Consider the following 26,878-nt stretch of genomic DNA (forward strand, 5'->3'; position numbering starts at 1 on the left):
CCCCTGTTGTCTCCTGCAGCAACCTGCCAGGCTGGCACCCGAGAGAGAGTTTATCAAGTCACTCATGGGTATTGGCAAACGGCTGGTCACCCTGCACACCAAGGAACAGAAGACGCAGAGGCTCATCTCAGAGCTGTCACTGCTGAATCACAAGCTTCCGGCCCGGGTCTGGCTCCCGACGTCTGGCTTTGATCACCACGTGGTGCGAGTTCCTCATAACCAGGCCGTCGTTCTCAACTCCAAGGACAAGGTTAGTAATAGTCATCCCTCATCAGTTTCACTCTCACTTACTACATACATACAACATAGGTGCAGAATTAGGCCATTCAGCCCATTGACTCTGCTCCACCATTTCATCATGGCTGATTCATTATCCCTCTCAACCCCATTCTCCTGCCGCCTTCCTGTAACCTTTGACCCCCTGACTAAGAACCTATCACCCTCCACTTTAAATATACACAATGACTTGGCCTGTGCAGCCATTGGTGGCATGGAATTCCACAGATTCACCATCTGTTCTAAAGAGATGTCCTTCTATTCTGAGGCTGTCCCCCTATCCTCTCTACATCTACTCTATCTAGGCTTTTTGTTGATACCGGCTGTATGGTGAGAAATGCACAACAGCACCTCTTTCACCTCAGATGGTTGAAGGTTTGGTATGAGTCCCCAAATCCTAAGGACTTTCTACAGGGGCACAATCAAGAGCATCCTGACTGTATCATTGCCTGGTATGGGAGCTGTGCCTCCCTCAATCGCAGGGCTCTGCAGAGCATTGTACGGCCAACCCTGCGCATCTGTGGATGTGAACTTCCCACTATTCAGGACATTTATAGCGACAGTTGTGTAAAAAGGCCCTGAAGGATCATTGGGGACCTGAGTCACCCCAACCACAAACTGTTCCAGCTGCTACCATCTGGGAAACGGTACCGCAGAATAAAAGCCAGGACCAACAGGCTCCGGGACAGACTGATTAATTCACGCTGACACAATTGTATTTCTAGGCTATACTGACTGCTCTGTTGTAGATCTTACTGTACATACTATTTATTACAAATGACTATAATTTGCACATTCAGACAGAGATGTAATGTAAATATTTTTACTCCTCACATATGTGAAGGATGTAAGAAATAAAGTCGATTTAATTCAATTCAATATTCAGTAGGTTTCCATAACATCCCCCCTCATTCTTTAAATATCCAGCACGTACAAAGATCTGTGGAGGGAAATGGTCTGTCCGTGTTTCTAGGCAGGACCCTTCATCTTGGCTGAGAAATACTAATTGTTTTTCCTTCCAGAGTGTTGAGGTATGCTACTGTTGCACATAAAGGGTATCAACCCAAAGCATCAATTTGACAGCTGCTGCCTGGCCCACTGAGTTCCTCCAGCACTTCATGTGTTGATCCAGATTTCAGTGTCTGTAGTCTCCTGTGTCTCTCTCTTTTATGATTTTCAATGGGCATAGCAGAACACCTGTGAAAGGTTGAATTTGAAAGCAGAATGCAGAGTTAATGGCAGGATTCTTAGCAGTGCAGAGGAACAAAGAGGATCTTGGGGGTCCATGTCCATAGATTCCTCAGAGTTTCTGTGCCAGCTGATAGTGATTATGGGGGAATATTGGGGAATGAGTTCAAGAGATGTGACGTCATATTGCAGATCTGTAAAACCCTGGTTAGATCACACTTGGAATATTACCTCATTTTTGGAAGGATGTTGAAGTTTTGGAGAAGACGCAGAGGAGATCTACCAGGATGCTGCCTGGATTGGAGAGCAGGTCTCATTAGGCTAGGATAAGGAAGCTAAGGCTTTTCTCTTTGGAGAGAAGGGAGATGAGAGGTGACCTGATAGAGGTGTATAAAATTATACATAGACTGAAAAGGCAGATTGTATTATACGTAGATAGAATAGGCACAGATAAAATAGACAGGCAGTGCCTTTTTTTCCCAGGGCAGCGATTGCCAATACCAGAGGACATCTTTTAAGCTGAGTGCAGGAAAGTGTAGCAGAGGTGGGTTTTTTCTCACTGAAAGTGGTGGGTGCCTAGAATACGCTGCCCCAGGTGGTGGTACGTTAGGGACATTTAGGAGACTCTCAGCTGGGCGCACAGATAAAAGGAAAATGGAGGGATATGGGCTGTGTGTGAGGAAAAGGTTAGATTGATTGTGGAGTAGCTTTTTTTTTCTTTCTAAATCTTTTTATTAATATTAGTAATATGGACAGAATACAGATGATATATTGATAAAGAAATTACCAACATACACATTCCATTACATATGAAAAAAAACATACATAATAGTTACAATATAAATGAGTTTACCAAGACATAAGCCATAAGATATATGTATGGACATAGTAAATCTAAATATTTCATAATGTATAATATAAAAAAAACAGAAAAAAGAAAGAAAAAAAACAAAAAAAAAATTTATATAATGCAGAACTAGCTAATCTAATCTAATAACTATAACTAATAAGTAATATAAAAGAAAAAAAACAAAAGAGAAGGAAAAAAAAGCAGGCTGTTTATAATATCTCACAAAAATAATTATTCATCAATGCCGTCACTTCCGGTCCTCTCAAAATACATAAGCTGAAAGCTGGGAAATCAAATGAACTTGGCACAGGGTCATATTACATCATATGAAAATGTTGAATAAATGGTCTCCATAACTTTTCAAATTTAATAGAAGTCTCAAAAGTACCACTTCTAATTTTTTCTAAATTTAAACATAACATAGTTTGAGAGAACCAATTAAATACAGTGGGAGGATTAATTTCTTTCCAATTCAACGATATAGATCTCTAGCCATCAGAGTTAGAAATGCAATCATTCGACGGGCTGAAGAAGATAAATGCAGTGAATCTAACATTGGTAAACCAAAAATTGCGGTAATAGGATGAGGTTGTAAATCAATATTCAAAACCGCAGAAATAATATCAAAAATATCTTTCCAATATTTCTCCAAAAATGAACACGACCAAAACATGTGAGTTAAAGACGCAATTTCAGAATGACATCTATCACAAATAGGACTTATATGAGAGTAAAAATGAGCTAATTTATCCTTGGACATATGGGCCCTATGTACGACCTTAAATTGTATTAGTGAATGTTTGGCACATAACGATGATGTATTAACTAATTGAAGAATTCTATCCCAATTCTCACTAGAAATACTAAAACTAAGCTCTCTTTCCCAATCCTGTTTAGCCTTATAAAGAGGCTCTGAACGTATCTTCATAATTATATTATAAAGTTTTGAAATAAGCCCTTTTTGAAAAGGGTCTAATTCAAATAAACTCTCCAAAGTATCTGAAGGCACAAAATTTGGAAACGTAGAGAGTACAGAACTTAAAAAATGTCTAATCTGTAAATATCTAAAAAAATGAAATCTCGGCAAGTTATATTTGTTGGATAATTGTTCAAAAGACATGAAACAATTATCTAAAAATAAATCAGAAAATCTTAGTAATCCCTTAGTTTTCCAAGCTGAATAAGCTTGATCTATAATGGAAGGGTGAAAAAAACAATTAGATACAATAGGACTATTTAAAACAAATTGAGTCAACCCAAAAAATCTCCAAAATTGAAACCATATACGCAATGTATGTTTAACTATCGGGTTGTCAATTCGTTTCGGCAATTTAGAAAGAGCAAAAGGGAGAGAAGTCCCTAAAATAGAACCCAAAGCATAAGCTGATACCGATTTAGTTTCTAAACTCACCCAACAAGGGCCAAAAGATCCACCCCCATCTTTCAACCAACATAACAAATATCTAATATTAACTGCCCAATAGTAAAATCTGAAATTAGGTAATGCTAACCCGCCTTCCTTTTTTGTCTTCTGTAAATATGTTTTACCTAACCTGGGATTTTTATACTGCCATATATATGAAGAAATTTTAGAGTCAACATTAGTAAAAAAAGATTTCAGGATAAAAATTGGTATCGCTTGAAAAATATATAAAAACTTAGGTAAAATAACCATCTTAATAGCATTAATCCTACCTATTAGGGATAGAGACAAAGGTGACCACTTAGTAAACAAACCTTTAATCTGATCAATTAAGGGTAAAAAATTAATTCTAAATAAATCTTTATGATTTTTTGTGATTTTGATCCCTAAATAAGTAAAAGAGTCATTAACTAATTTAAAGGGTAAATTTCCATAAATTGGGACCCGTTTATTCAATGGAAACAATTCACTTTTATTAAGATTTAACTTATACCCAGAAAACTCACTAAATTGAGCCAATAATGATAAAACTGCTGGAATGGATTTCTCCGGGTTAGAAATGAATAGTAATAAATCATCTGCATACAAAGATAGCTTATGAATATCTGTCCCACGATTAATACCCAAAATATCCTGTGATTGTCTGATGGCAGTTGCCAAAGGTTCTAAGGCAATGTTAAATAGTAATGGACTAAGAGGACATCCCTGTCTAGTGCCCCAAAATAGGTGAAAAAAGGGAGATCTTTGATTATTGGTAACCACTGATAAATTAATTTAATCCATGATATAAATATCGGACTAAAATTAAACTTCTCCAACACATTAAATAAGTAAGGCCATTCAACTCTGTCAAATGCTTTCTCCGCATCTAATGAAATCACGCATTCTGAAGTATCATGTGAGGGAGTATAAACAATATTCAACAATCTCCTAATGTTAAAAAAAGAATAACGATTTTTAATAAAGCCAGTTTGATCATCTGAAATAATTTTGGGTAATACCTTCTCCAATCTAGATGCCAGTAACTTAGAAAAAATCTTGGAGTCTACATTCAATAAAGATATAGGTCTATAAGAAGCACAATTAGTAGGGTCTTTATCTTTCTTCAATATTAGAGAAATGGAAGCTCTATAAAAAGATTGTGGCAAATTCCCTAATCTAATGGCCTCCTCAAAAACCTTACTTAACCAAGGGGAAAGAGTAGCGGAAAAAAATTTTTAAAATTCAACTGTATAACCATCTGGACCCGGTGCTTTCCCAGAATTCATTGAGGAAATAGCCCCCTTAATTTCTACATCCGTAATAGGAGTATCCAATATCAAAAGATCATCAGATGATAACCTTGGAAAATTTAATTTTCCAAGAAAATCAGACATGGTATTATAATCTTGAGGAAATTCAGATTGATACAGGGAGGTATAGAAATCTTGAAATGCCTTATTTATCTCATCATGATTAACTGTCAGATTCCCATTCTGCTGACCAATCTTAGTGATTTGACGTTTAACCAGAGCATTCTTCAATTGACTAGCTAACAGTTTACCAGATTTATCACTATGTATATAAAATTCAGATTTAGTTTTCATTAATTGATTTTCAATCGAGGATGTAAGTAATAAACTATGTTCCATTTGAAGTTCAACCCTTTGTTTGTAAAGCTCCTTACTAGGAGCAATCGAATATTTCTTATCAATCTCTTTAATTTTATCAACCAATAAAAGAGTTTCCATCTTGATACGTTTCCTCAAACCAACAGAATAAGAAATAATCTGTCCACGTATATAAGCTTTAAAAGTGTCCCAAAGTGTTCCGCAGGAAATATCATCTGTAGAATTAGTTGAGAAGAAAAAGTTGATCTGCTCCTCCATAAATTTTATAAAGTCAGAGTCTTGCAACAAGGTAGAGTCAAATCGCCATTGTCTAGCATTAGAAGCTGTATCCGTAAATTTCATAGAAAGTAATAACGGAGCATGATCAGAGATAGCTATAATATCATAGTACAACCGATTACCAATGGAATAAAACAAGAGTCTACAAAAAAATAATCAATTCTTGAATAAGAGTGATAAACATGTGAGAAAAAAGAAAACTCTTTGTCATTAGGATACCGGAATCTCCAAATATCAAAAACTCCATTATCAATCAAAAAAGAGTTAATACAAGTGGCCGACTTATTAGGTAAAGTCTGAATAGATAAAGATTTATTCATCAGAGGATTTAAACAACAATTAAAGTCACCACCTATTATTAACTTATATTCGTTTAGATTGGGTAAAGAAGTAAATAAAGACTTAAAAAAGTCAGGACAATCCACATTTGGAGCATAAACATTAACCAAAGCAACCTTTTTATTACAAAGTAAACCCGTAATTAACAAAAATCTGCCATTCGGATCCGAAAAAATATCATGTTGAACAAATGAAATAGAGGAGTCAATAAAAATTGAAACTCCTTTTACTTTAGCATTCGAATTTGCGTGATACTATTGACCCCGCCAAAATCTAAAAAAACGAAATTTGTCCTCCCTCCTCACATGAGTTTCTTGTACAAAAATGATATGAGCATTAAGTCTTTGGAATACTTTGAAAATCTTCTTTCGTTTATTTGGATGATTTAAACCATTAGTATTCCAAGACACAAAATTAATGGTCTGAGCCATAATTCTATAATCAACCCTTTGGTATAGAAAGGGTTAACCAACTTATAAACTCATGCACCCGGAAGAGGAACAAAAGTAGTGAGAAGACCCGGAAGTGACGACAACACAGACATATTTGAAATTCAAAAACAGCCCGAATAAAAAAACTAACACAAACTGGTACAAAAAAAATAGAATTAGAAAACAGACCATCCCCCCACCCCCCGAGAAAAAGAGAAAAAGTAAGACTAATCCTACCCCCATGTCAGCTGAAGAACACTCCATATAAAAAGGATATATATAAAAGAATCACCCCAACTTTAAAAATAAAATCGCTATAATAAAAACCATATTTCTAAGTATAGTTAGTTGTAAAAAGAATAAAAATATAATCACTAAAAAACAATTATAACTCGGGCTCTGGCCCAGACAAAACAAAAAATATTTAAGCTAAGATAAGCGATGCATTGTACGGAAGAAACGCGAAAAATATAAACATAATGCCATCTTAAGCAAAACCAAAAATCTTTTCCAAAAAACCACCTTCTTAATCAAGGAAAAATTTACCTTCAAAGAATTAAAAATATACCTTCGAAGGAACAAAGTTAATAGACAAGTATGTAGTTAAATGATTAAAGTGTATAAGGCAAAACAGTTAACATGACGCAAACACACTTTAACTTGAGTATAAAGTGTAGGATGAACCTACACCAATAACCAGATTATAATTCTGGTTTAAGAGATCAAGAACCATCTTACACGATCAGAATCATTCATTTATTAAAGACTGGTGTCTGTAGCAGTAGGGAAGTTCTCCTCCAGATATTTTCTCGCTTCTGAAGTTGAAAGGAAAACTTGTCGTGGAGCATTCGACGGAGAAATTCGAAGCTTCGCAGGGTATAGAAGCGCAGGTTCCAGATTTTTCTCATAACATTCAGCCATCAACGGTTTAAAAAGAAGCCTTCTTTTTAAAAGATCTGAACTAAAATCTTCGATCAGGCGGAAGCAAAAATCTTTGATTTTAATCATTCCTACCCGACGAGCTGCTCTTATAACTTGTTCTTTGTCATGTACATAATGGAACCGGACAATTACCACCGAAGGTTTGTCTGTAACACTCAGTGATCGACGCCGAATTCTATGTGCCTGATCCAATAAAAGGGGGTTATTCGGGAAAATCGTCGGAAACGCTTCTTTTAAAAGTTGAGCAAAATATTTCGAAGGGTCATCTTTTTCTATGCCGTCTGGAAGACCAAGTATACGTAAGTTCTGTCTTCTGGACCGATTCTCAAAATCGTCACTCTTGGCTTTAAGGGCTTCCATCAGCTTAATGGTCGAAATTAAATCCTGTTGCAGTTTTCCAATAGTCAAATCTCGCTTCCGAGCTTCTTCTTGCAGAGACGCAATAAGAGCTTGTTGCTGTTTAATTACTAAATCCGTCTTAACCATGTACTCTTGAAAAGCCTTTATATCTTCTTTAAAAAATTGTTGTAGTTCAGCAAATTTTTTATCCAAAACCTCCATAAACAATTCAAAAGTTAATTGTGTTTGTTGTGTCGGAGCCTGCTTTTTTCCGTTACCGTTCGGATTACGTCCGGGATCCCGTCCCTTAGACCTGAGAGACATTTCTGTTTGCATATCTTCAAAAGTTCACAACAAACTCTTGGCAGTAAATCCAAAAAAAAAGAATAAAGAAACTTCCGGTATAGGTAAAAATAAGCTGAATAAGGGTGATCAAAGGTTAAAAAAAGTAAAGGTTATGGAGCGAATCCAAAACGGTACTCACTCCATGAGCGTCTCCAGCTGACTCCGTGGAGTAGCTTTAATAGGTTGGTTCAACATACTGTGCTGTACTGTTAACTTAGGTCGGTCGAGCTGTATGGCTGTATCACAGTGCAGTAGCTTGATGATAAGCTTCCTATTCCTTTTCATCGCCCTGCTCCCCGAAACAGCAAATATTTTCATTTAGCAATACAGCATAGAGTTGGTTCTTCTGGTCCTACAAACCATGGCATCCCAGCAACCCCCAACAGCTCACTGGTTTAACCCTAACCTAATCATGGGACAATTTATACTGAGCAATTAACCCATCTGGTACATCTTTGGACTGTGGGAGGAAACCGGAGCATGCAGTGAAAACCCATGCATTTCACAGGGAGGACGTACAGGGACTCCTTATAGAACTCCAAACTCCAGAATACCCCAAGCTGCAATAGCGTTGCGCTAACCGTTATGCCACTGTGGCACTGTATCTATTGATGTCATAGATACAGTGAAAATTATTGTTTACGTGCCATCCTGACAGATTATTCCACGTGTAAAAACAGAGCACAAAATGCAGTGTTAGAGTCACAGAGAAAGTGCAGTGGTAAGGTGTGAGGGCCATAGTGAGGTGTGTTTAGAGATCAGGAGTTCTTTATTGTACAGAAGTCCAGACATGTTACAACAAGGTGTACAAAGGACCATTCTCAGGGTGACATTGGCCTGGAGATTATTGCCAGAATGGGTTTTAAAGAAACAATGTAGAGAGAGCAATTGGAGACGTTTCACATGAAGCTAAAGAAATTTGACATGTCCCCGTTGACCCTTAGTAATATTTATCGATTCACCACAGAGCATTCTACCTGGATGTATTATGGCTTTGTACAGCAATTTCTCTGCATGTGACTGTCAAGTAACTCCAGAGGGTGATGGACACAGCTCAGCACGTCACAGAAACCAGCCTCCCCTCCATGGACTCTATCTACACCTCTCACTGACTCAGTAAAGCAGCCAGTGGACACAAAGACCCCTCCCCCTCCAGGCAATCTCTCTCCTCTCCTTTCCCATTGAGCAGAAGATTACAAAAAGCCTGAAAGCATTACCACCAGGCTCCAGGACAGTCCCCATCCCACTGTTATTGAACCATGTTATTGAGGATAAGGCAGATTTTTGGCCTCACGTTCTACCTTGTTATGATCCTGCATTTTATCATTCCCTTGCACCATACTTTCTCTGTAGCTGTTACACTTAATTTTGCATTCTGTTATTTTACCTTGTATTACCTTCTGTTATTTTATCTCAATGCACTGTGTAATGATCTGATCTGTATGAACAGTGTGCAAGACAAGCTTCTCACTGTATCTTGGTACATATGACAATAATAAACCAATTCCAGTATCAACTACACATCAGGTGTAATTCCAACACATACAGACAAGCTGGAGGAACTCAGCAGGTCAGGCAGCATCCGTTGAAATGAGTAGTCAACGTTTTGGACCAAAACTCTTCATCAGGACTGACTAGAAGGGTCTCAGCCCGAAACGTTGACTGCTCATTTCAACAGATGCTGCCCAACCTGCTGAGTTCCTCCAGCTTGTTTGTACGTGTTGATCTGACCACAGCATCTGCAGTGTACTTTGTGTTTACTAGGTGTAATTCCAAAATTGACTCACCTTTCATCCCCTGATGGAATGGGTCAAATACTCCCATCAATCACAGACTAAGAAAATCAGGATTTTTTTTGTATTAAGGGATTATTTTCATAAACCTATGGTCTTGGCATTGGATATTTAAACAAGCCGTTGGTTTTGGCATTAGATATTTTTTGTTTGTTTAATTGCCATGGGCAGAACATCTTTACCCTTTGCAGTGCAGTGTGGGCAGACTGGAAGCTAAGCTGCTGGTTTTGTTGCAGTCTGCCACGTGTGGTGAAACTTGATTTGCAACAACTATTCTTCTCTCCACCTCCCCCAATATAAACACAATTGCAAAGGAGATTTAAGTTTGGAACAGCTTCATTGTCTACTTGCATTGCATTTTTTCTGCAACTATTATACCTTACTTTGCATTGTTGTTGTTTTACTTCATTGCACTATGTAAAGAATTGTTTGATGTGTATGAACAGATTCTTTTTAAAAGATTAGCTGCGCACAGTGGCCACTGTATTAGGTATGTCTGTACACCTGCTTGCTAATACAAATATCTAGTTAGCTAATCAGGTGGCAGCAGCTCGATGCATAAAAGCATGCAGGCATGTCGAGACGTTCAGACCAAACATCAAAATGAGAAGGAAGTGTGAACTACGTGACTTTGGCTATGGAATGATTATTGGTGCTAGGCAGGGTGGTTTGAGTATCTCCAAAACTGCTGATCTCCTGGGGATTTTCATGCACAACACTCTCGTGTTTACAGAGAATCGTGCAAAAAAAAAGCATCCTGTGCACAGCAGGTCTTTGGGCGAAAACGCCTTGTTAATGAGAGAGCTCAGAAGGGAATGGCCAGATTGATTTAATGATAGGAAGGCACCTCTGAAAGCACAACATGTCCAACCTTGAAGTAGATGGACTACAGTAGCCGATGACCACAAACATACATCCAGTAGTAAAACAGCCGCTTAATGTATTGTCAGATGTATATTGAAACAAACAGTGAAATGCACCACTTGTGTCAACAACCAACACAGTTTGAGAATTGTGCCGGGGCAGCCCGCAGGTGTTGCCAAACATTCTGGCTTCAACATAGCATGCCCACGGTGTTCAGCAGAACGGCACAAAACAGACATGGGAGCCACTGACCCCCAGCTGTAGTAGACACCCTTTGCAGAATTCCAGGCCCTGAACCAGCTCTACTGTTATTGCACTTTTGGCAGTGCATTTCGCAAGGCTTTTCACTTCTCTCTATTCACTTTCACAGACTGCCTTGAATGATGCGGTTCTTGTTTATGATGTTGATTCCCTCCCCCACCCCCCTTACACCAGCTGAACTGCTTGACTGGAGCAGCCTTTGCTTCTTGGGATGTCCCACTGCACCACAAGGTGTTAAATTACTCATGGGGTGCCTACTGCTGGGGGTGCAGAGTGGAACTGCTGCAGTGGAATCCATATTACTATGGGTATAAAATGCACAGGTTGCAAAACTCTGTGCTGCACACATGACCTGGCAGTTATATCAAACCTGCAATGTGGCAACAGGCCAGTATTGGTCTGAATGGCTTGCACTTTGTCTAATCAGTCTATCGCCATATAGAATCACAAGAGTCTTCTTTTCAATCTCGTGTACCGCATTTGCTGTTCACAATGTGGTCATAGAGAGAGAGAGAGAAACAGAATGACAGAGAGAGATTAAATTCATTTGCCAGATATATGTTGAAACATACAGTGAAATTTGTTGTTTGCATCAAATCAAATCCACAAGGACTGGTTGAAGGAGCCCGCAAGTGTCATCGATGATTCTGGTGCCAACACAGCATGCCCACAACTCACTGACTCTAACTTGTACATTTTTGGGATGTTGGAGGAAACTGGAGCACCTGGAGGAAACTTACACAGTCATGGGGAGAACATACAAACTCCTTAAAGGCAGTAGCTTTAATAGTGTAATGCTAACTGCTACACTATAATGCATTGTGTCATACTTAGAGGAGAGGACAGGAACAGGGGTTTTGGCACAATGTCCAGCACGATGCTGTGCCAAACCAATTAAGCTAACAATTAAACTCCTCACTAAACTAATCCCTAAGGTATGCAATGTCCATATTCTTCCACTCCCTGAATGTGCCTCTTGAACTGTTGTGTTTGCCTCCATCCCCATCCCAAGCAGCGTATTCCAGGCACATGCCACTCTCTGTGTAGGGGAGAAAACCACAAACTTGCACCTCACATCTTCTTTCAACTTACTTCTCTCACCTTGAATACATTCCCTCATGTATTACAAACAAGAGAAAAACTGCAGATGCTGGAAATCCAAAAGTGCTGGAGGAACTCAGCAGGCTGGGCAGCATCTATGGAAAAGAATACAGTCAACATTTCAAGCCGAGACCCTTCTGCAGTTCTGGAGAAAAAAGATGAGAAGTAGGTTTGAAAGGTGGGGAGGGGAGAGAAACACAAGACGATAGGTAAAAGCGGGAGGGAGAGGGATAAAGTAAAGAGCTAGGAAGTTGATTGGTGAAAGAGTTAAAGGGCTGGAGAAGGGGGAGTCTGATAGGAGAGGACGGAAGACCATGGAAGAAAGAAAAAGAGGAAGGAGCACGAGAGGGAGGTGACAGACAGGCAAGGAGATAAAGTAAGTAAAGTAAGAGGGGTTGTGATGAAGGAGGAGGGGGACATTACTGGGAATTCAAGAAATCGATGTTCATGCCATCAGATTGGAGGCTACCTACACAGAATAACCTGAGTGTGGCCTCATCACGACAGAGGACATTTTAACCCTGGGAAAATGATGCCATCTCTCTATCTAGCCTCTTATAGTCATAGAAACTTCAGTCAGATCTCCCCTCAGTCTCCACCGTTCAAGATTCAAGAATATTTAATGTAATTTCCAGTACACAAGTGTCAAGGCGAATGAAATAGTTCACAAACATGAGAGAGTCTGCAGATGCTGGAAATTCAAAGCAACACACACAAAATACTGGATGATCTCAGCAGTTTAGGCAGCATCTATGGAAAAGAGTAAATAGTCAATATTTCAGACTGAGACTCTTCTTCTGGACTGAGAAGTAAGGGGGAAGATGAAATAATTGTTACTCCAGATTTAATACAGTGTGGAGACCCACTTCCTAGCGCACTCGAACCAGCTCACAAATAGCCAGCGCGCCGTCACAAAGGCCAGGTCCTCAACAAAGGGAAAAAGCCTGCAGGGGTTTGTGAGTACGTGTCCCTTAGAGCATCCGTGCCCGGGGAGGGCAGGATGAGGGAGGCTTTAAAGCAAGACTGTGAAGTTCGAATAAAATCATCTTTAATTGCAGTTTACCAACTCCGTGTCGTTATTTTAGCGCTGCGTGTAGCACACCGCTACAATTGGTGACCCCGACGGTCCAAACGATTTTTGGACCGGAGATGACCGACGCCGCATCTGTTCATGCGGTTTCGTTGAAACTGCCAAGCTTCTGGACGCTGCGACCTCACCTATGGTTCCAGCAAGCAGAAGCCCAATTCCATGTTCGGCAGATAACCTCAGAGGACACACGTTACTACTACGTGGTGAGCTCCCTCGACCAGGATACAGCGGCCCAGGTTGAGGAGTTCATGCAGTCTCCCCCAGCGGATGGCAAGTACGTGGAATTCAAAGCCTTGCTCCCAAGGACTTTTGGACTCTCACGGTGCGAGCGAGCTGCCCGTTTACTGCACCTGGATGACTTGGGAGACAGACCTCCATCGGCTTTAATGAATGAGATGTTGTCTCTGGCCGGCAGACACAAACCCTGCCTCATGTTTGAGCAGGCATTCCTGGAGCAGCTGCCCGAGGACATACGCCTGCTGCTGTCCGACGCAGATCTCAGCGACCCCCGGAAGGTGGCAGCCCGGGCGGACTTGCTGTGGAATGCCAAGAAGGTGAGTGTGGCGTCCATCGCACAGATCACCAGGCCATGCTCCCAGCAGCAAACCAGTCCAGGCCCGACCGCAGAGCCCGCTAACCCCAGAGGCAGGGGTGGGGAGCCCAACGAACAATGGTGTTTTTACCACCAGCAGTGGGGCACAGAAGCCTGCCATTGTCGCCTGCCCTGCCAGTTCCCGGGAAACGCCGGGGCCAGCCGCCACTGATGGCTACGGCGGCTGGCCATCGGGATAGCCTCCTGTATGTGTGGGACCAGTGGTCAGGATGCTGTTTTTTGGTCGACACCGGTGCCGAGATCAGCGTCTTACCTCCGACAAATTACGACACTCGCAACAGGGCACCGGGTCCCACCCTGAGGACCATGAACGGCAGCACAGTAAGGACCTATGGCACCCGTACGGTGCAGCTACAGTTCGGCTCCAGCCAGTTCACGTGGGACTTCACACTGGCCGCCGTAGCCCAACCGCTTCTGGGTGTGGATTTTTTGTGGGCTCACAGCCTACTGGTCGACCTGCCCAGGAAGAGACTGGTCCACGCTGAGACCTTTCAGACGTTCTCCCTGGGTGCAGCCCAGTTGCCAGCCCCACACCTCAACTCCATCACGCTGTCCGACAACAACTTCACCATGGTCCTGGCAGATTTCCCATTGGTTCTGGCACCGCAGTTCACGCCAGCCATGCCCCGACACGGCGTACAGCACCACATCCCAACCCAGGGACCACCCCTCCATGCCTGTGCTCGGCGGCTTCCCCCGGACAAGCTCCGACTGGCGAAGGAGGAGTTCAAGAGGATGGAGGAATTGGGGATCATCCGGCAGTCCGACAGCCCATGGGCCTCCCCACTGCACATGGTGCCCAAAGCGACGGGGGGCTGGAGACCGTGCGGCGACTACCACAGGCTGAATGAGGCTGCCACACCGGACCACTACCCTGTGCCGCACATTCAGGACTTTGCAGCAAACCTGCACAGCGCACGGATCTTCTCCAAGGTAGACCTCGTCCGAGGATACCATCAAATCCCGATGCATCCGGACGATGTCCCCAAAACAGCTGTCATCACCCCGTTCTGCCTTTTCGAGTTCCTCCGCATGCTGTTCGGCCTGAAGAATGCAGCACAGACATTCCAGCGGCTCATGGACGCGGTGGGACGCGACCTGGACTTCGCATTCATCTATTTGGACGACATCCTCACAGCCAGCAGCAGTCGTCAGGAGCATCTGTTCCACCTCCGTCAACTCTATGCCCGACTGAGTGAATACGGTCTAACAATCAACTTGGCCAAATGCCAGTTCGGGCTCGACACCATTGACTTCCTGGGCCACAGAATTACTACAGATGGGGCAACCCCTCTGCCCGCTAAGGTAGATGTGGTCCGCCATTTCCCCCAACCCACCACGATCAAAGGCCTTCAGGAATTCGTAGGGATGGTCAGTTTCTACCACCGCTTCCTCCCTTCAGCTGTCCGAATCATGCGCCCCCTGTTCGCCCTGCTATCGGGTCCGGGCAAGGACATTACCTGGGATGAGGAGTCCGCCACCGCTTTCATTCAAACGAAGGAAGCCTTGGCAAACGCCGCAATGCTAGTGCACCCCAGAATGGACGTCCCTACCGCCCTCACAGTGGATGCATCTAACACGGCAGTCGGTGGGGTACTGGAGCAGCTCATCGTGGGTCGCTGGCAACCCCTGGCGTTTTTCAGCAAACACCTGTGGCCACCTGAGCTCAAATACAGTGCGTTCGACCGGGAACTGTTGGCGCTATACCTGGCAATCCGGCATTTCAGGTACTTCTTAGAAGGTAGGCCCTTCACCGCGTTCACGGACCACAAACCGCTTTACCTTTTCGTTCACAAAGGTGTCCAATCCCTGGTCGTCCCACCAGCAGCGCCATCTGTCCTACATCTCTGAATACACGACAGATGTCTGGCACGTCTCGGGTAAGGACAATGTTGTGGCGGACGCACTCTCGCCCTAACATTCATGCCCTTTCCCAAGGGGTAGACTTTGAGGCGCTGGCAGAGGTGCAGCAGGCAGACGAGGGGATCCCAAGTTACAGAACCAAAGTCTCTGGTTTGCAGCTCCAGGACCACCTCATAGGCCCAGGTGAGAGGACCCTACTCTGTGACGTCGCCACCGGCCAGCCCTGTCCCGCTGTCCCGGCACCTTGGCGGCGACGTGTTTTCGACTCCATTCATAACTTGGCGCACCCCTCCATCCGGACGGTTGTCTGGATGGTCTCCAGCAGGTTTGTTTGGCACGGACTCCGCAAGCAGGTCAGTGCATGGGCCAGAACGTGCATGCACTGCCTGACGGCCAAGGTGCAGCGGCACACCAAAGCTCTGCCGCAGCAGTTCCACCCCACCCACCGATGTTTCAACCACATTCGTGTGGATATGGTGGGCCATCTGCCAGTGTCCGCGCGGCACCTCCTGACTATCGTGGACCGGTTCACAAGATGGCCAGAGGCGGTCCCACTCACCAACACCACCTCCGAATCTTGTGCCCGAGCCCTGATCGCCACCTGGATATCTCGCTTTGGTGTACCGGCCCACATTACCTCCGACAGAGGCGCCCAGTTCACCTCCCGCCTGTGGTCAGCTATGGCCAGCCTTTTGGGGACTCAGCTGCACCACACCACTGCCTACCACCCACAGTCGAACAGACTAGTGGAGCGTTTCTACCGTCACCTAAAGTCGGCTCTCATGGCCCGCCTGCGAGGAGCTAACTGGGCGGACGAGCTTCCCTGGGTCCTACTCGGCATCCGCACAGCGCCCAAAGACGATCTGCAAGCCTCGTCGGCTGAGTTGGTGTACAGCGCACCCCTGGTCGTCCCTGGGGAGTTCATACCAGCCCCAAGGGGGCAAGAGGAAGAACCTGCAGTAGTCCTGGGCAGACTACGCGAGAGGCTCGGTGACCTGGCCCCCATACCCACTTCGCAGCATGGGCAGAACCCGACCTGCGTACCCAAAGACCTGCAGAACTGTAAGTTTATGTTTGTACGACGGGGCGGGCATCAGTCACCGCTGCAACGGCCCTACGAGGGGCCGTTTACGGTGCTCAGGAACAACGGGTCCATGTTCGTGCTGGACGTTGGGGGGAGAGAGGAGGTTTTCACGGTGGACCGACTCAAACCGGCCCATGTGGACCTGGCGCAACCGGTCGAGTTTCCGGTGCCGCGGCGCAGAGGCTGACCTCTCAAGCAGGGTCCGGCCCAGACTGTGGACATTGGGAGGGTGTATCGCCAGTTCTGGCGAGGGGAGTATGTGGCGACCCACTTCCTAGCGCACTCGAACCAGCTCACAAATAGCCAGCGCGCCGACACAAAGGCCGGGTCCGCAACAAAGGGAGAAAAGCCTGCGGGGGTTTGTGAGTACGTGTCCCTTACAGCATCTGCGCCCAGGGAAGGCGGGATGAGGGAGGCTTTAAAGCAAGACTGTGAAGTTCGAATAAAATCATCTTTAATTGCAGTTTACCGACTCCGTGTCGTTATTTTAGCGTCTAGCACACCGCTACAACAGCACAAAAAAACACAATAAAATAAGGTACATAATAAAAAAGAACTATTACAATATAAGATAGTTTATATACATAGATTGACTGTATGTCCATAAAGTGACACTAGGCACAGGAATGTCTATACATAAAGTGACTCTGACAGGAAATGATAAAGTAGTGGTGGTGGGGATGTGGAGGGTGGGTTAGTGGGTGGAGGTATTGATAGCATTACTGCTTGGGGAAAGTAATTGTTTTTGAGTCTGGTGGCCCTGACGTGGATGCTGCATAACCTCCTTCTCACTGTTCCAGAGAAAACAACCCAGGTTTATCCAACCACCTCTTACAACACAGAACATTGCTATTGGATGGAAAAATCAGAAGGTGGCAAGGAATCGCCTTCTGGGTGTCTTGGTAGTCTATTGTGGACGTGAAGCAACTTACAGGATTTTGATCTAACAACGAAGGATGAGAGGGATCTCTAGAATGGCCAGGTTATCTTTGAGAACATGTTCAACAGGATGGACTTGGATATAACATAAGAGGGTGCAGAGATTTACCAGGATACTGCCTGGACTAGAGAGCATGTCTTAAGACATAGTAGCACCATTACCTGAGTCAAATAATATGTTCTCCTAAGAGATTGTCTATTGGTGGGTCCTCAGATGACTGTCGAGGCCAATCTGGGTTCCACTTATTTTGCTGCAGTGATGACTGTGGTTAGCGGTTGAGTCTTTTGGTTGTTCATTCTCCTTTTGCAGCTGCCACTCGTCTTTGTGGCACAACAGAGTCTGCTCTCATGAACAGATTTCCTGTGGGTGCATCTATTCTGTGCAGTGTCTTCCCAGCTTTTATATGTAATGTTGAATTTCTTTAGGTTGTTTGTGATGCTATCTCTGAAACATTCCCTTTGCCTACTAGGGGTTTGCAGACCTTCCTTCAACTGGAAGTAAAGGATCTGTCTGGGGAGACATGAGTTAGGCAGCCGGATGACATGACCTATCCATTGGAGTTTGTGTTGGAGATGCTGTTCATGTTGGCCTTCTCTAGTATGCTGGTGTTAGGGTGTCTGACTTTCCAGATGATCCTCAAAATCTTTCATAGGGATCCTTGGTGGCATTGTTCCAGGTCTCTCAGGTGCCTGCTGCAGGTGGTTCATGATTCAGCTTCATACACTAATGTTGGAAGGACAGCTGCTCAATAGACCAAACGTTTTGTTGGACCTGCAGGTCACTGTCTTCAAAGACTCTCTTTTTCCTTAATCTTGCATTGGCTCCACTAGCACAATTCAGGTGGTGGTTGATCTCTGAGCCAATGTCTGCTTTTGGGGATCTTATGAAGAAAGATTGAGCGAGCTAAGACTTTACTTTCTTTGAAGCAAAGGAGGATGATAGAGGTGGTAAGAGGCACAGATAGAGTGGACATCCAACACCTTTTTCCCAGGGCAGCATTGGCTAATTTGAGAAGGTTAAAACACTGTGTGACCTCTGCCTCCTCCTGTGTTAAGGTGAATCGGGAGGTTACAAATTTGCTGACGTTCGTCACATGTGTCTCCTACCCCTCCCCCCACCCTCCAGGGCGAGGCGTCTTTCAACTTTGATGGTTACAGCAGCCAGCGTGTCACCACTGGACAATGGCAGCACAAACAGGGAGGCAGAGCAAGAAGATGTTTGTGGAGCCTGTCTAGGAGTGGAGAGTGTTCCAGGGAGACACGGTGACTTTTGGGTGGGGGGGGGGTGGGGGGGATGCTGTAATGTTCTATGGTCATCATTTTAAGGTAATTTAGAGGGAAGTATAGGGAAGATATCAGAGGTAAATTGTTTTTTTACGTGGAATGATAACTGCTGGGGATCTCCCCGCAATCTTCTAAGCTCCAGCAAGAAGAGCTCCGGCACCATCGAACACCCCTCATAGGTTAATCCTTTCACTCTGGGGTTGATTCTTGTGAATGCTCTGAACCCTCTGCAATGCTAGCACATCCCTTCTTAGATAAGAGGCCCAAAACAGCTCGCAATTCTTATAAAGCCTCAGCATTATAGCCTTGCTCTTATATTCTAGTCCTCTCAAATTGAATGCTAACATTGCATTTGCCTTCCTTACTACTGACTCAACTTGGAAGTTAACCTTCATGGGATATTATGTTTATCCCTAATATATATTTACCTCTCCCAGCAGCTCCAAGTGCACTAGATTCTTGATGAATTTTTGAACTCAGAGTCATAGAGCAACACGGTCTCATGCCAACCCCATCATGAGCACAGGTAGTCCCATTCCCTGTGTTCATCCCTCCATGTACCTGTCCAAGTGCTTCTTGAGTTATACTGTTATACCTGCCTCAATCACTTCCTCTGGCAGCTTGCTCAAACTCACCAACTTCATGGCTGTTACCCTTCAAGACACTTCTAAATTTTATTCCCACACCCAAAATCTATACCAACCCCCACCCCATTTTGGAATCCCCTACCCTGGAGAAAAGACTGTATGATCCACCATATTTGCATCTCTCATCATTTTAAACACATCTGGAAGGTCGTCCCTCATTCTCCTATATCCCATAGCTCAGGCTCTCTAGTCCTGGCAACAACTTTATGAAAACAAAAGGATTTTAGTACATAGTGTAGTGGTTAGCACGATGCTATTACAGCAACCCAGGCTCAATTCCTACCACTGTCTATAAGAAGTTTGTACTTTCTGCATGGTTTTCCTCTTGGTGCTCCAGTTTCCTCCCACAGTCTGATGGACTGATGGGTTAGTAGGTTAATTGGTCATGTGTGTATAATTGGACAGTGCAGGCTTATTGGGCCAGAAGGACCTGTTACCATGCTATATCTCTAAATAAAGAAATAAAATAAATTACAATTTCTTTTAAATTTCACCATTAGCTACATTGATAGTGGAAAGTCCATGCCAACCCACACCTTCTCTGCTTCTCCCTGTCCACCTGTCCCTGTTTTGTGACCCATCACCAAGTGCGAGGCGCTGCCGAGTGCTGGCTCCTTCCTGCGGTTCCACGCCTGAGAGGTGAACGTTCCCCCCCCCCCCCCCCCAAAAGTCACCATGTCTCCCTGGAACACTCTCCACTCCTAGACGGGCTCCACAAACATCTTCTTGCTCTGCCTTCCTGGAGAATTCATCCTTTGTGCTGCCATTGTCCAGGGGTGACACGTTGGCTGCTATACCCCACGAAGTTGCAAGACTCATTGCCTTGGAGGGTGCGGGCAGAGACACGTGACGAACGTCAGTAAATCCTCCCAATTCACCCCAACACAGGAGGAGGCGGAGGTTACACAGTGTCTTAACCCAAAACATTGACAATCCCTCTCCGCAACTTCACAAACATTCTTCAACCCACTGAGTTCCCCCAGCAGATTGATTTACAGAGTGGAATTTTGTGTTCAGTTCTGGTCATCTCATTACAGGAAGGTTGTGGAAGCTTTAGAGAGGGGATGCAGAGGAGAGTTACCAGGATATTGCCTGATAAAGGTGTACAAAGTTATAAGAGACATAGATTGAGTGGACTGCCAGAGACGTTTTTCTGGAATGGAATTCACTAATACTAAGGGGTAAAATTTTAAGGTGCTTGGAGGAAAGTATGGAAAGGATGTCAGCAGTAGGTTTTTCACACAGAGTTGTGGGTACATGAAACACCCTTCCAGGGTGGTAGTAGAGGCAGGAACATTCACGAGACTCCTAAACGCATGGATGATAGAAAAATGGCTGTATAGGAGGAAAGGGTTAGATTGATCTTAGAGAAAGTTAAAAGATATGAACTGTGCTGTACTGTTCTACGTTCTGTGAGATGGTCGAGGAGATGGTTGGAGAAGACAGAGATGAGGGAAACTGTTGGGGGGGATGTTGGAGTAGATTAAAAGGTTGGCAGGCAAAACAAAGTATTTCTCGGAACCTGTGACAATAATGAACTGATTTGCCTAATGTGTCTGTTCCTTTGCTTCCCCCTCCCCCCAACACATTGCCCCCTCAGGCACCCTACCTGATCTACGTGGAGGTGCTGGAGTGTGACAACCTGGAGGCTTCGGCCATCCCTACCCGCATCCCGGAGAACCGGATCCGCAGCACGCGCTCGGTGGAGAATCTGCCCGGCTGTGGGTCCGGTTCTGGCCATGAGCAGCGAGCCCCCACCTTCACCACTGTGGCCAACTACGACAATGACGACGAGGCCTGGTCCGTGGATGACATCGGTGAGCTGCAGGTGGAGGTGAGTGGTCTGAGGGGTGGGTTGGTGTGGGGGGAGATGGGAGCGAGTTAGGTGTTCTGACAGGATACCTTGTGATCAGGCCCCACCTTGTGACCAAGATGTACGGGTTAGCACGTTCCGTGCCGGGAGCATGGTAATACTTACAGGCTGCCCCCAGCACTTACTCAGTCTGTGTTGGTCAATGACACAAACAACACAATCCCCCTCTATGGACTCTGTTTACTCAACTCACTGCTTCAGTTAAGCAGTCAGCATAATTGAAGAACTCTCACATCCTGTACTATTTCTCTTCTCACCTCTAGTTTTTAGAGGCAGGAACGGCAGGATCGTGTGTGATCAGCCATGATCACAGTGAATGGTGGTGCTGGCTAGAAGGGCTGAACTGCCTACTCCTGCACTTATTGTCTATTGAGAACCATCAAAGGTGGCCTGACTGGCTGCATCACAGTCTGGTAGTGAAATTGCAAGACATCTGACTGCAAGACTCTACCAAGGATTGCAAGGGTCGCTGAGAGGATTATCAGAGTCTCTCTTCCATCCATTCGAGATATTTAGCAGGAGCGCTGCATACTCAGGGCCCTTAGGATTGTTAATTATCCCTCCTAACCGTCCAACAATCTCTTTGACTGCTTACCAACAGGCAGGAGGTACTGTGGCATTAGGACAAGGATTGCTAGGATGGGAAACAGCTTCTTTCCCCAGGCTGTGAGACACTGAACTCCCCGTCACCACCCAGGCCTCATCACTTATTAAGTCCCTTTAGCATTATACTGTTTACTTTTGACTTGCGTCATAAATACACCTTATGCTAAATGTCAATCTTCTAGAATATATTTTATTATTTGTCAATTTATTTGTGTTAATATTACTTTGAGTTGTGTGCATGAGTCATACATACTGTTTTGTGCACCTTGGTCTGGAGGAATGTTATTTCGTTTGGCAGTATATAAACTTGAAATAAGTTGATAGATGACATGGGTGCGCAGGATCATTGAGCCGAAAGGGCCTGCTATAATGCTGTGTCTCTAAATAAAATAATGAAACGTCCATAACCAGCATTATGAAAGTGACCATAAGTGGAATTGGTTAATTATTGGCTCGTGTACTGAGATACAGTCTAAAACTTTTGTTTGCGTGTCATCTAGACTGATCATTCCATATATAGCTACATCGAGGTAGTGAAAGGAAGAACAGAATCCACAACAGAGTGTTACGGTTACATAGGAAGTGCACTGCAGGAGACAGTAAGGGCCGAGATGGCCTGTTTCCCTGCTGTAATTGTTATGTGGTTAATAAGGTGCAATAGGCATATCTGCATTGATAATACTGGTTCACTTCAGCACATGGCTGTGGGCTTCCTTCCCCTGAGAGATGGCCTAGATTTCTTAATTCATCTAAAGGCATAACCTTTGACTGTACAAGGCTGGGATTGCAGAATACTGACGTTCTTTAAGTGGGATGACTCAGAAGCTGCTGCAAGGAAGAATTGACCTCTTCCCTGAAGAGATAAAACACGGCATCTCTCAGACAGGACTTGGCATAGAACCTCCATCACCTCAAAGAATATAACAAGATTTAGGGGCAGGATTTGACCAGTTCAAGGTTCAAAGTAAACTTATTATCAGAGTATTTACAGTACTGTGCAGAAGTCTTAGACACACACACACACACTCACTCACTCACTCACTCACTCACTCACTCACTCACTCACTCACTCACTCACTCACTCACTCACTCACTCACTCCCACCCACCCACCCACCCACCCAGAAGGCCACAACCTTTTTGTGGTTTAGAAGCTTACATCCCTCAGTGATCCACAGATCTATGTCGGCTAGAGTCAGGGCTTTTTGCTTTGACTCTTGGTAGGGTCACGTGCAAATGGGTGAAAGGGATCAGACCCTCCAGGTTTGGGTGTTCAGCTCAAGGCTAACACCTATAGAACTTATTAAGAGTTTTAGATGACACGCTGAATTTTTGCAAACTTTTAAGAAAGTAGAGGCTTCATCTATTCGTGCTGACCTAGCGAGGACCTTATCTTGTCATGCTGGACCCAAAATAGGTCCTCCAAAATGAATACACCAAGGAACTTAAAGTTTCTGACCCTCTCCACTTCTGATCCCCAGATGAGGACTGGCTCATGGACCTCTAGCTTCCTCCTCCTGAAGTCAATAATCAGCTCATTGGGTCTGCTTTGCCGTGCTGGTTATGTTTTTTATTTTCTCAAACTCATTTCCTGACTTCTCCCTGTAACCATTTATCAAGAACCGATCAACCTCTGCTGTAAATACATCCAATGACTTTGACATTTACAGCACCCGCACCCCCCTCCACCCTGCCCACAGTGAAGTGGAACTGTGGGCTCTTCCACTATTGGTAACATCCTCTTCACACCCACTCTGAAGTTTCAATGAGCTCTGTTTCATGAAACATGTTGGTAGAGTCTTTGATTGTGTCTGCAGCTGTCAAATTGAACGAGGCTAAATTCTAATCGCTATTAATGCTGTTCCCTGCCCACAGCTACCTGAAGTCCACACCAACAGCAGCGATAACATCTCCCAGTTTTCTGTGGATAGCATCACGAGTCAGGAGAGCAAGGAGCCAGTCTTTATAGCTGCTGGTGATATCAGGTAAGTGAAATCAGGCTTATCATTGACATACGTCATGAAATATGTTGTTTTGTGGTAGCAGTACTGAGAAGTGCATAAAAAATTACTATAGGTTACACTGAGATCTACATAAAAAATAAGTAGTATAAAAAAAGATCAAAATAGTGAGGTAGTATTTATGGGTTATGAGCCATTCCAAACTCTGATGGGGGAGGGAAAGAAGTTACTTCCAAAACATTGTGTGATTCTTCAGGGTCCTGTACCTCCTCCCTAATGGTACTAATGAGGAGAGGGCATGTTATGTTCCAGATCATGCCCTGTCTTCACTCCGTATGTCTTTGGAAGGTGAGAGGAAACCCATGCAGTCATGGAGAGATCGCATAAACTCCTTATAGACAGCAGTGGGAATTGAACCCTAATTGTTGGTGCTTAAGGTGTTATGCGCCAGCACTTCTGTGTCGCCATTTGGCTGGGGGTGCTTGGTGTTTCGGTTCAGCATGTGCCAAAATGGTGGGGTGGTTCCCTGAGCAAACTATCCAGATCATAGTGACACTGTGGGAAGGCAAACCAGGGTAGATCTTACACGATGAGTAGTAGGGCACTGAGGAGTGCAGTACAACAGACGGGTCTGGGAATACAGATCCAGAATTTCTTGTAAGTGGCATCACAGGTATGTAGATAGGGTTGTACTGAAAGCTTTTGGTACATTGGCCTTCATAAATCAATGTATTGAATTGGGATGCTATTTTGAAATTGCTTAAGATGTTGCTGAGGCCTAATTTGGAGTATTGTGTCCAGTTTTGTGCACCTACCTACAGGGAAGATGTAAATATGGTTGAAAGGGTTGCAGAAAAAAATTACAAGAATGTTGCCAGGATTTGAGGACCTGAGTTATTGGGAAAAGGTTGAATAGGTTAGGACTTTATTCCTTGGAGTATATTAGACTGAGGGGAGAGGTATACAGAATTTTTCTGTATAGATAGGGTAAATGCAAACAGGCTTTTTTCACTGAGGTTGGGTGAAACTACAATCAGACGTCATGGATTAAGGGTGAAAGGCGAAATGTTTAAGGGAAATGTGAAGAGGAACTTCTTCACAGACAGTGGTGAGAGTGTGGAACAAGCTGCCAGCACGAATAGTTCGATTTCAACATTTAATTTAAATTTGGATACGTACATGAATGAATGGGAGAGTTATGGAGGGCTATGGTCCAGTTGCAGGTCGATTGGTCTAGGCCAGGGGTCGGCAACGTTTAATACTAAAAGAGCCAATATGGACCCATTTCCCACAGAAAAGAAAACACGGGGAGCCACAAAATGAAATAACACTGCATACAACGGGTTTTTTTTTGCCTTTATGCTATGTATAAACAAACTATAATGTGTTGCATTTTTGAAATTGATGAACTCCTGCAGAGAAAACGAAATTACATTTCTGCATGCAACAAAAACATTTTGAACTCCGAAAAAAAGACGTTGGGTTGAAGGTTACTACATAGTTAGCCTACCTTGGATCGAAGAATTAAAAGAATGCGCGCACTGGCGGGTGTCAGGCATTGGCAGTTGTGATGTATATTAATAGCGATAAAAAACACGTTGTAGCGGTGTAGCGCTACACGCAGCGCTAAAATAAAGACTGCAGTCAAAGGTAACTTTATTCGAACTAAACAGCCTTGCTTTAAAGCCTCGCTCAACCCGTCCCCGTGGGCGCGGATGCTCCAAAAGACACGTACTCACAAACCCCCGTAGGCTATCTCCCTTAGTCGGAACGGTGGCTAATTGTGAGCCGGATCGGATGTGCCAGGAAACGGTGTCTCCGCAAAGTTTTCATATTGTACAAGATCACCATAATCTTCAAATTTCGAATTACATTTCAAAAGCTAACAAACCACGGGGAGCCGCATCACAGAGATCAAAGAGCCGCATGTGGCTCTGGAGCCGCAGGTTGCCGACCTCTGGTCTAGGCAGAATAATGACTCTGCACAGATCAGATGGGGGGAAGGGCCTGTTTCTCTGCTATTGTGCTCTGTGACTCTCAGACTATATAACCTGGCAGATTACCTCATCGCCAGAACTCGGTAACAGACACCAAGACCTCACTTGCTGGGTCGCAAGAGGGCTCTTCCCATGTCAAATCCTTCTTGTACAGATGACACATCATCCCCACTGCATGCTGCCCTCAGGATAGCTGTGTGGGGAAAGGAGATGTCACCCATGTCTTTACAGAGTGTGGATTTGTAAAGAGGGTGTGGAGTTAGAAGCAAGGGTCTCTGTCCCATTTCATCCCCAGGACTCTGATCTACGGGCTGTTCCTGGGGACACATACGGAGACAGACATCAAGTGCTGTTGGAAGATCATCTACTCAGTGAAGGACAGCCTGTGACTTGTCCAGCTGTTCTTCCAGCACAGTGAGATGTCCGTAAGGGAATTGCAGGGTGACGTGCTAAGGGATGTTCCGAGGCTCAGTGCAGATAAAACAGAATCTCCGTGGGAAAAGCCATGTAGTCTGGAACTCCACATGTGCAGGAACCATGGCAGGAGAAGGTCAGGTATGAACAGAGGGAGTGAAGCCCTCACCATTGAAATGGTGGATTACTCTTGGGGACAACGAGTGGCAATGGTTTATGACTTTAAAAAAAGTTAACACTACTGAATGTAAAGATCGTGAATGTCAAAGTTTTGAATAGAATTTGACCTCAGGGCTGTGTCCTAAGCCTCCTCCTTTACTCTGTATACCCATGACTATGTCGCCACCCACAGCTCAAATCCACTAATTACATTTGCAGATAATTCCCTGATTGGCCTTATCTGAAATAATGACAGAGCTGCCTACAGAGAAGAGGTCATCACCCTGACACAGTGGTGTCAAGAGATC

General features: G+C 44.3%; 1 protein-coding gene across 2 annotated transcripts in view; it reads left to right on the forward strand.

Moving 5' to 3' along the window:
• Nucleotides 1-26,878, forward strand: part of pi4kb (phosphatidylinositol 4-kinase, catalytic, beta) — a 128,492-nt gene that overhangs the window by 82,091 nt on the left and 19,523 nt on the right. For both annotated transcript variants that reach the window (XM_059980221.1, XM_059980222.1), the window contains 3 exons: nt 20-250; nt 21,162-21,395; nt 23,915-24,024. In XM_059980221.1, coding sequence (XP_059836204.1) covers nt 20-250; nt 21,162-21,395; nt 23,915-24,024 — 575 coding nt within the window. The remainder of the gene's footprint in view (nt 1-19; nt 251-21,161; nt 21,396-23,914; nt 24,025-26,878) is intronic.

This window comes from Hypanus sabinus, chromosome 9, assembly GCF_030144855.1.
Source record: "Hypanus sabinus isolate sHypSab1 chromosome 9, sHypSab1.hap1, whole genome shotgun sequence".
Lineage (NCBI taxonomy): Eukaryota > Metazoa > Chordata > Chondrichthyes > Myliobatiformes > Dasyatidae > Hypanus > Hypanus sabinus.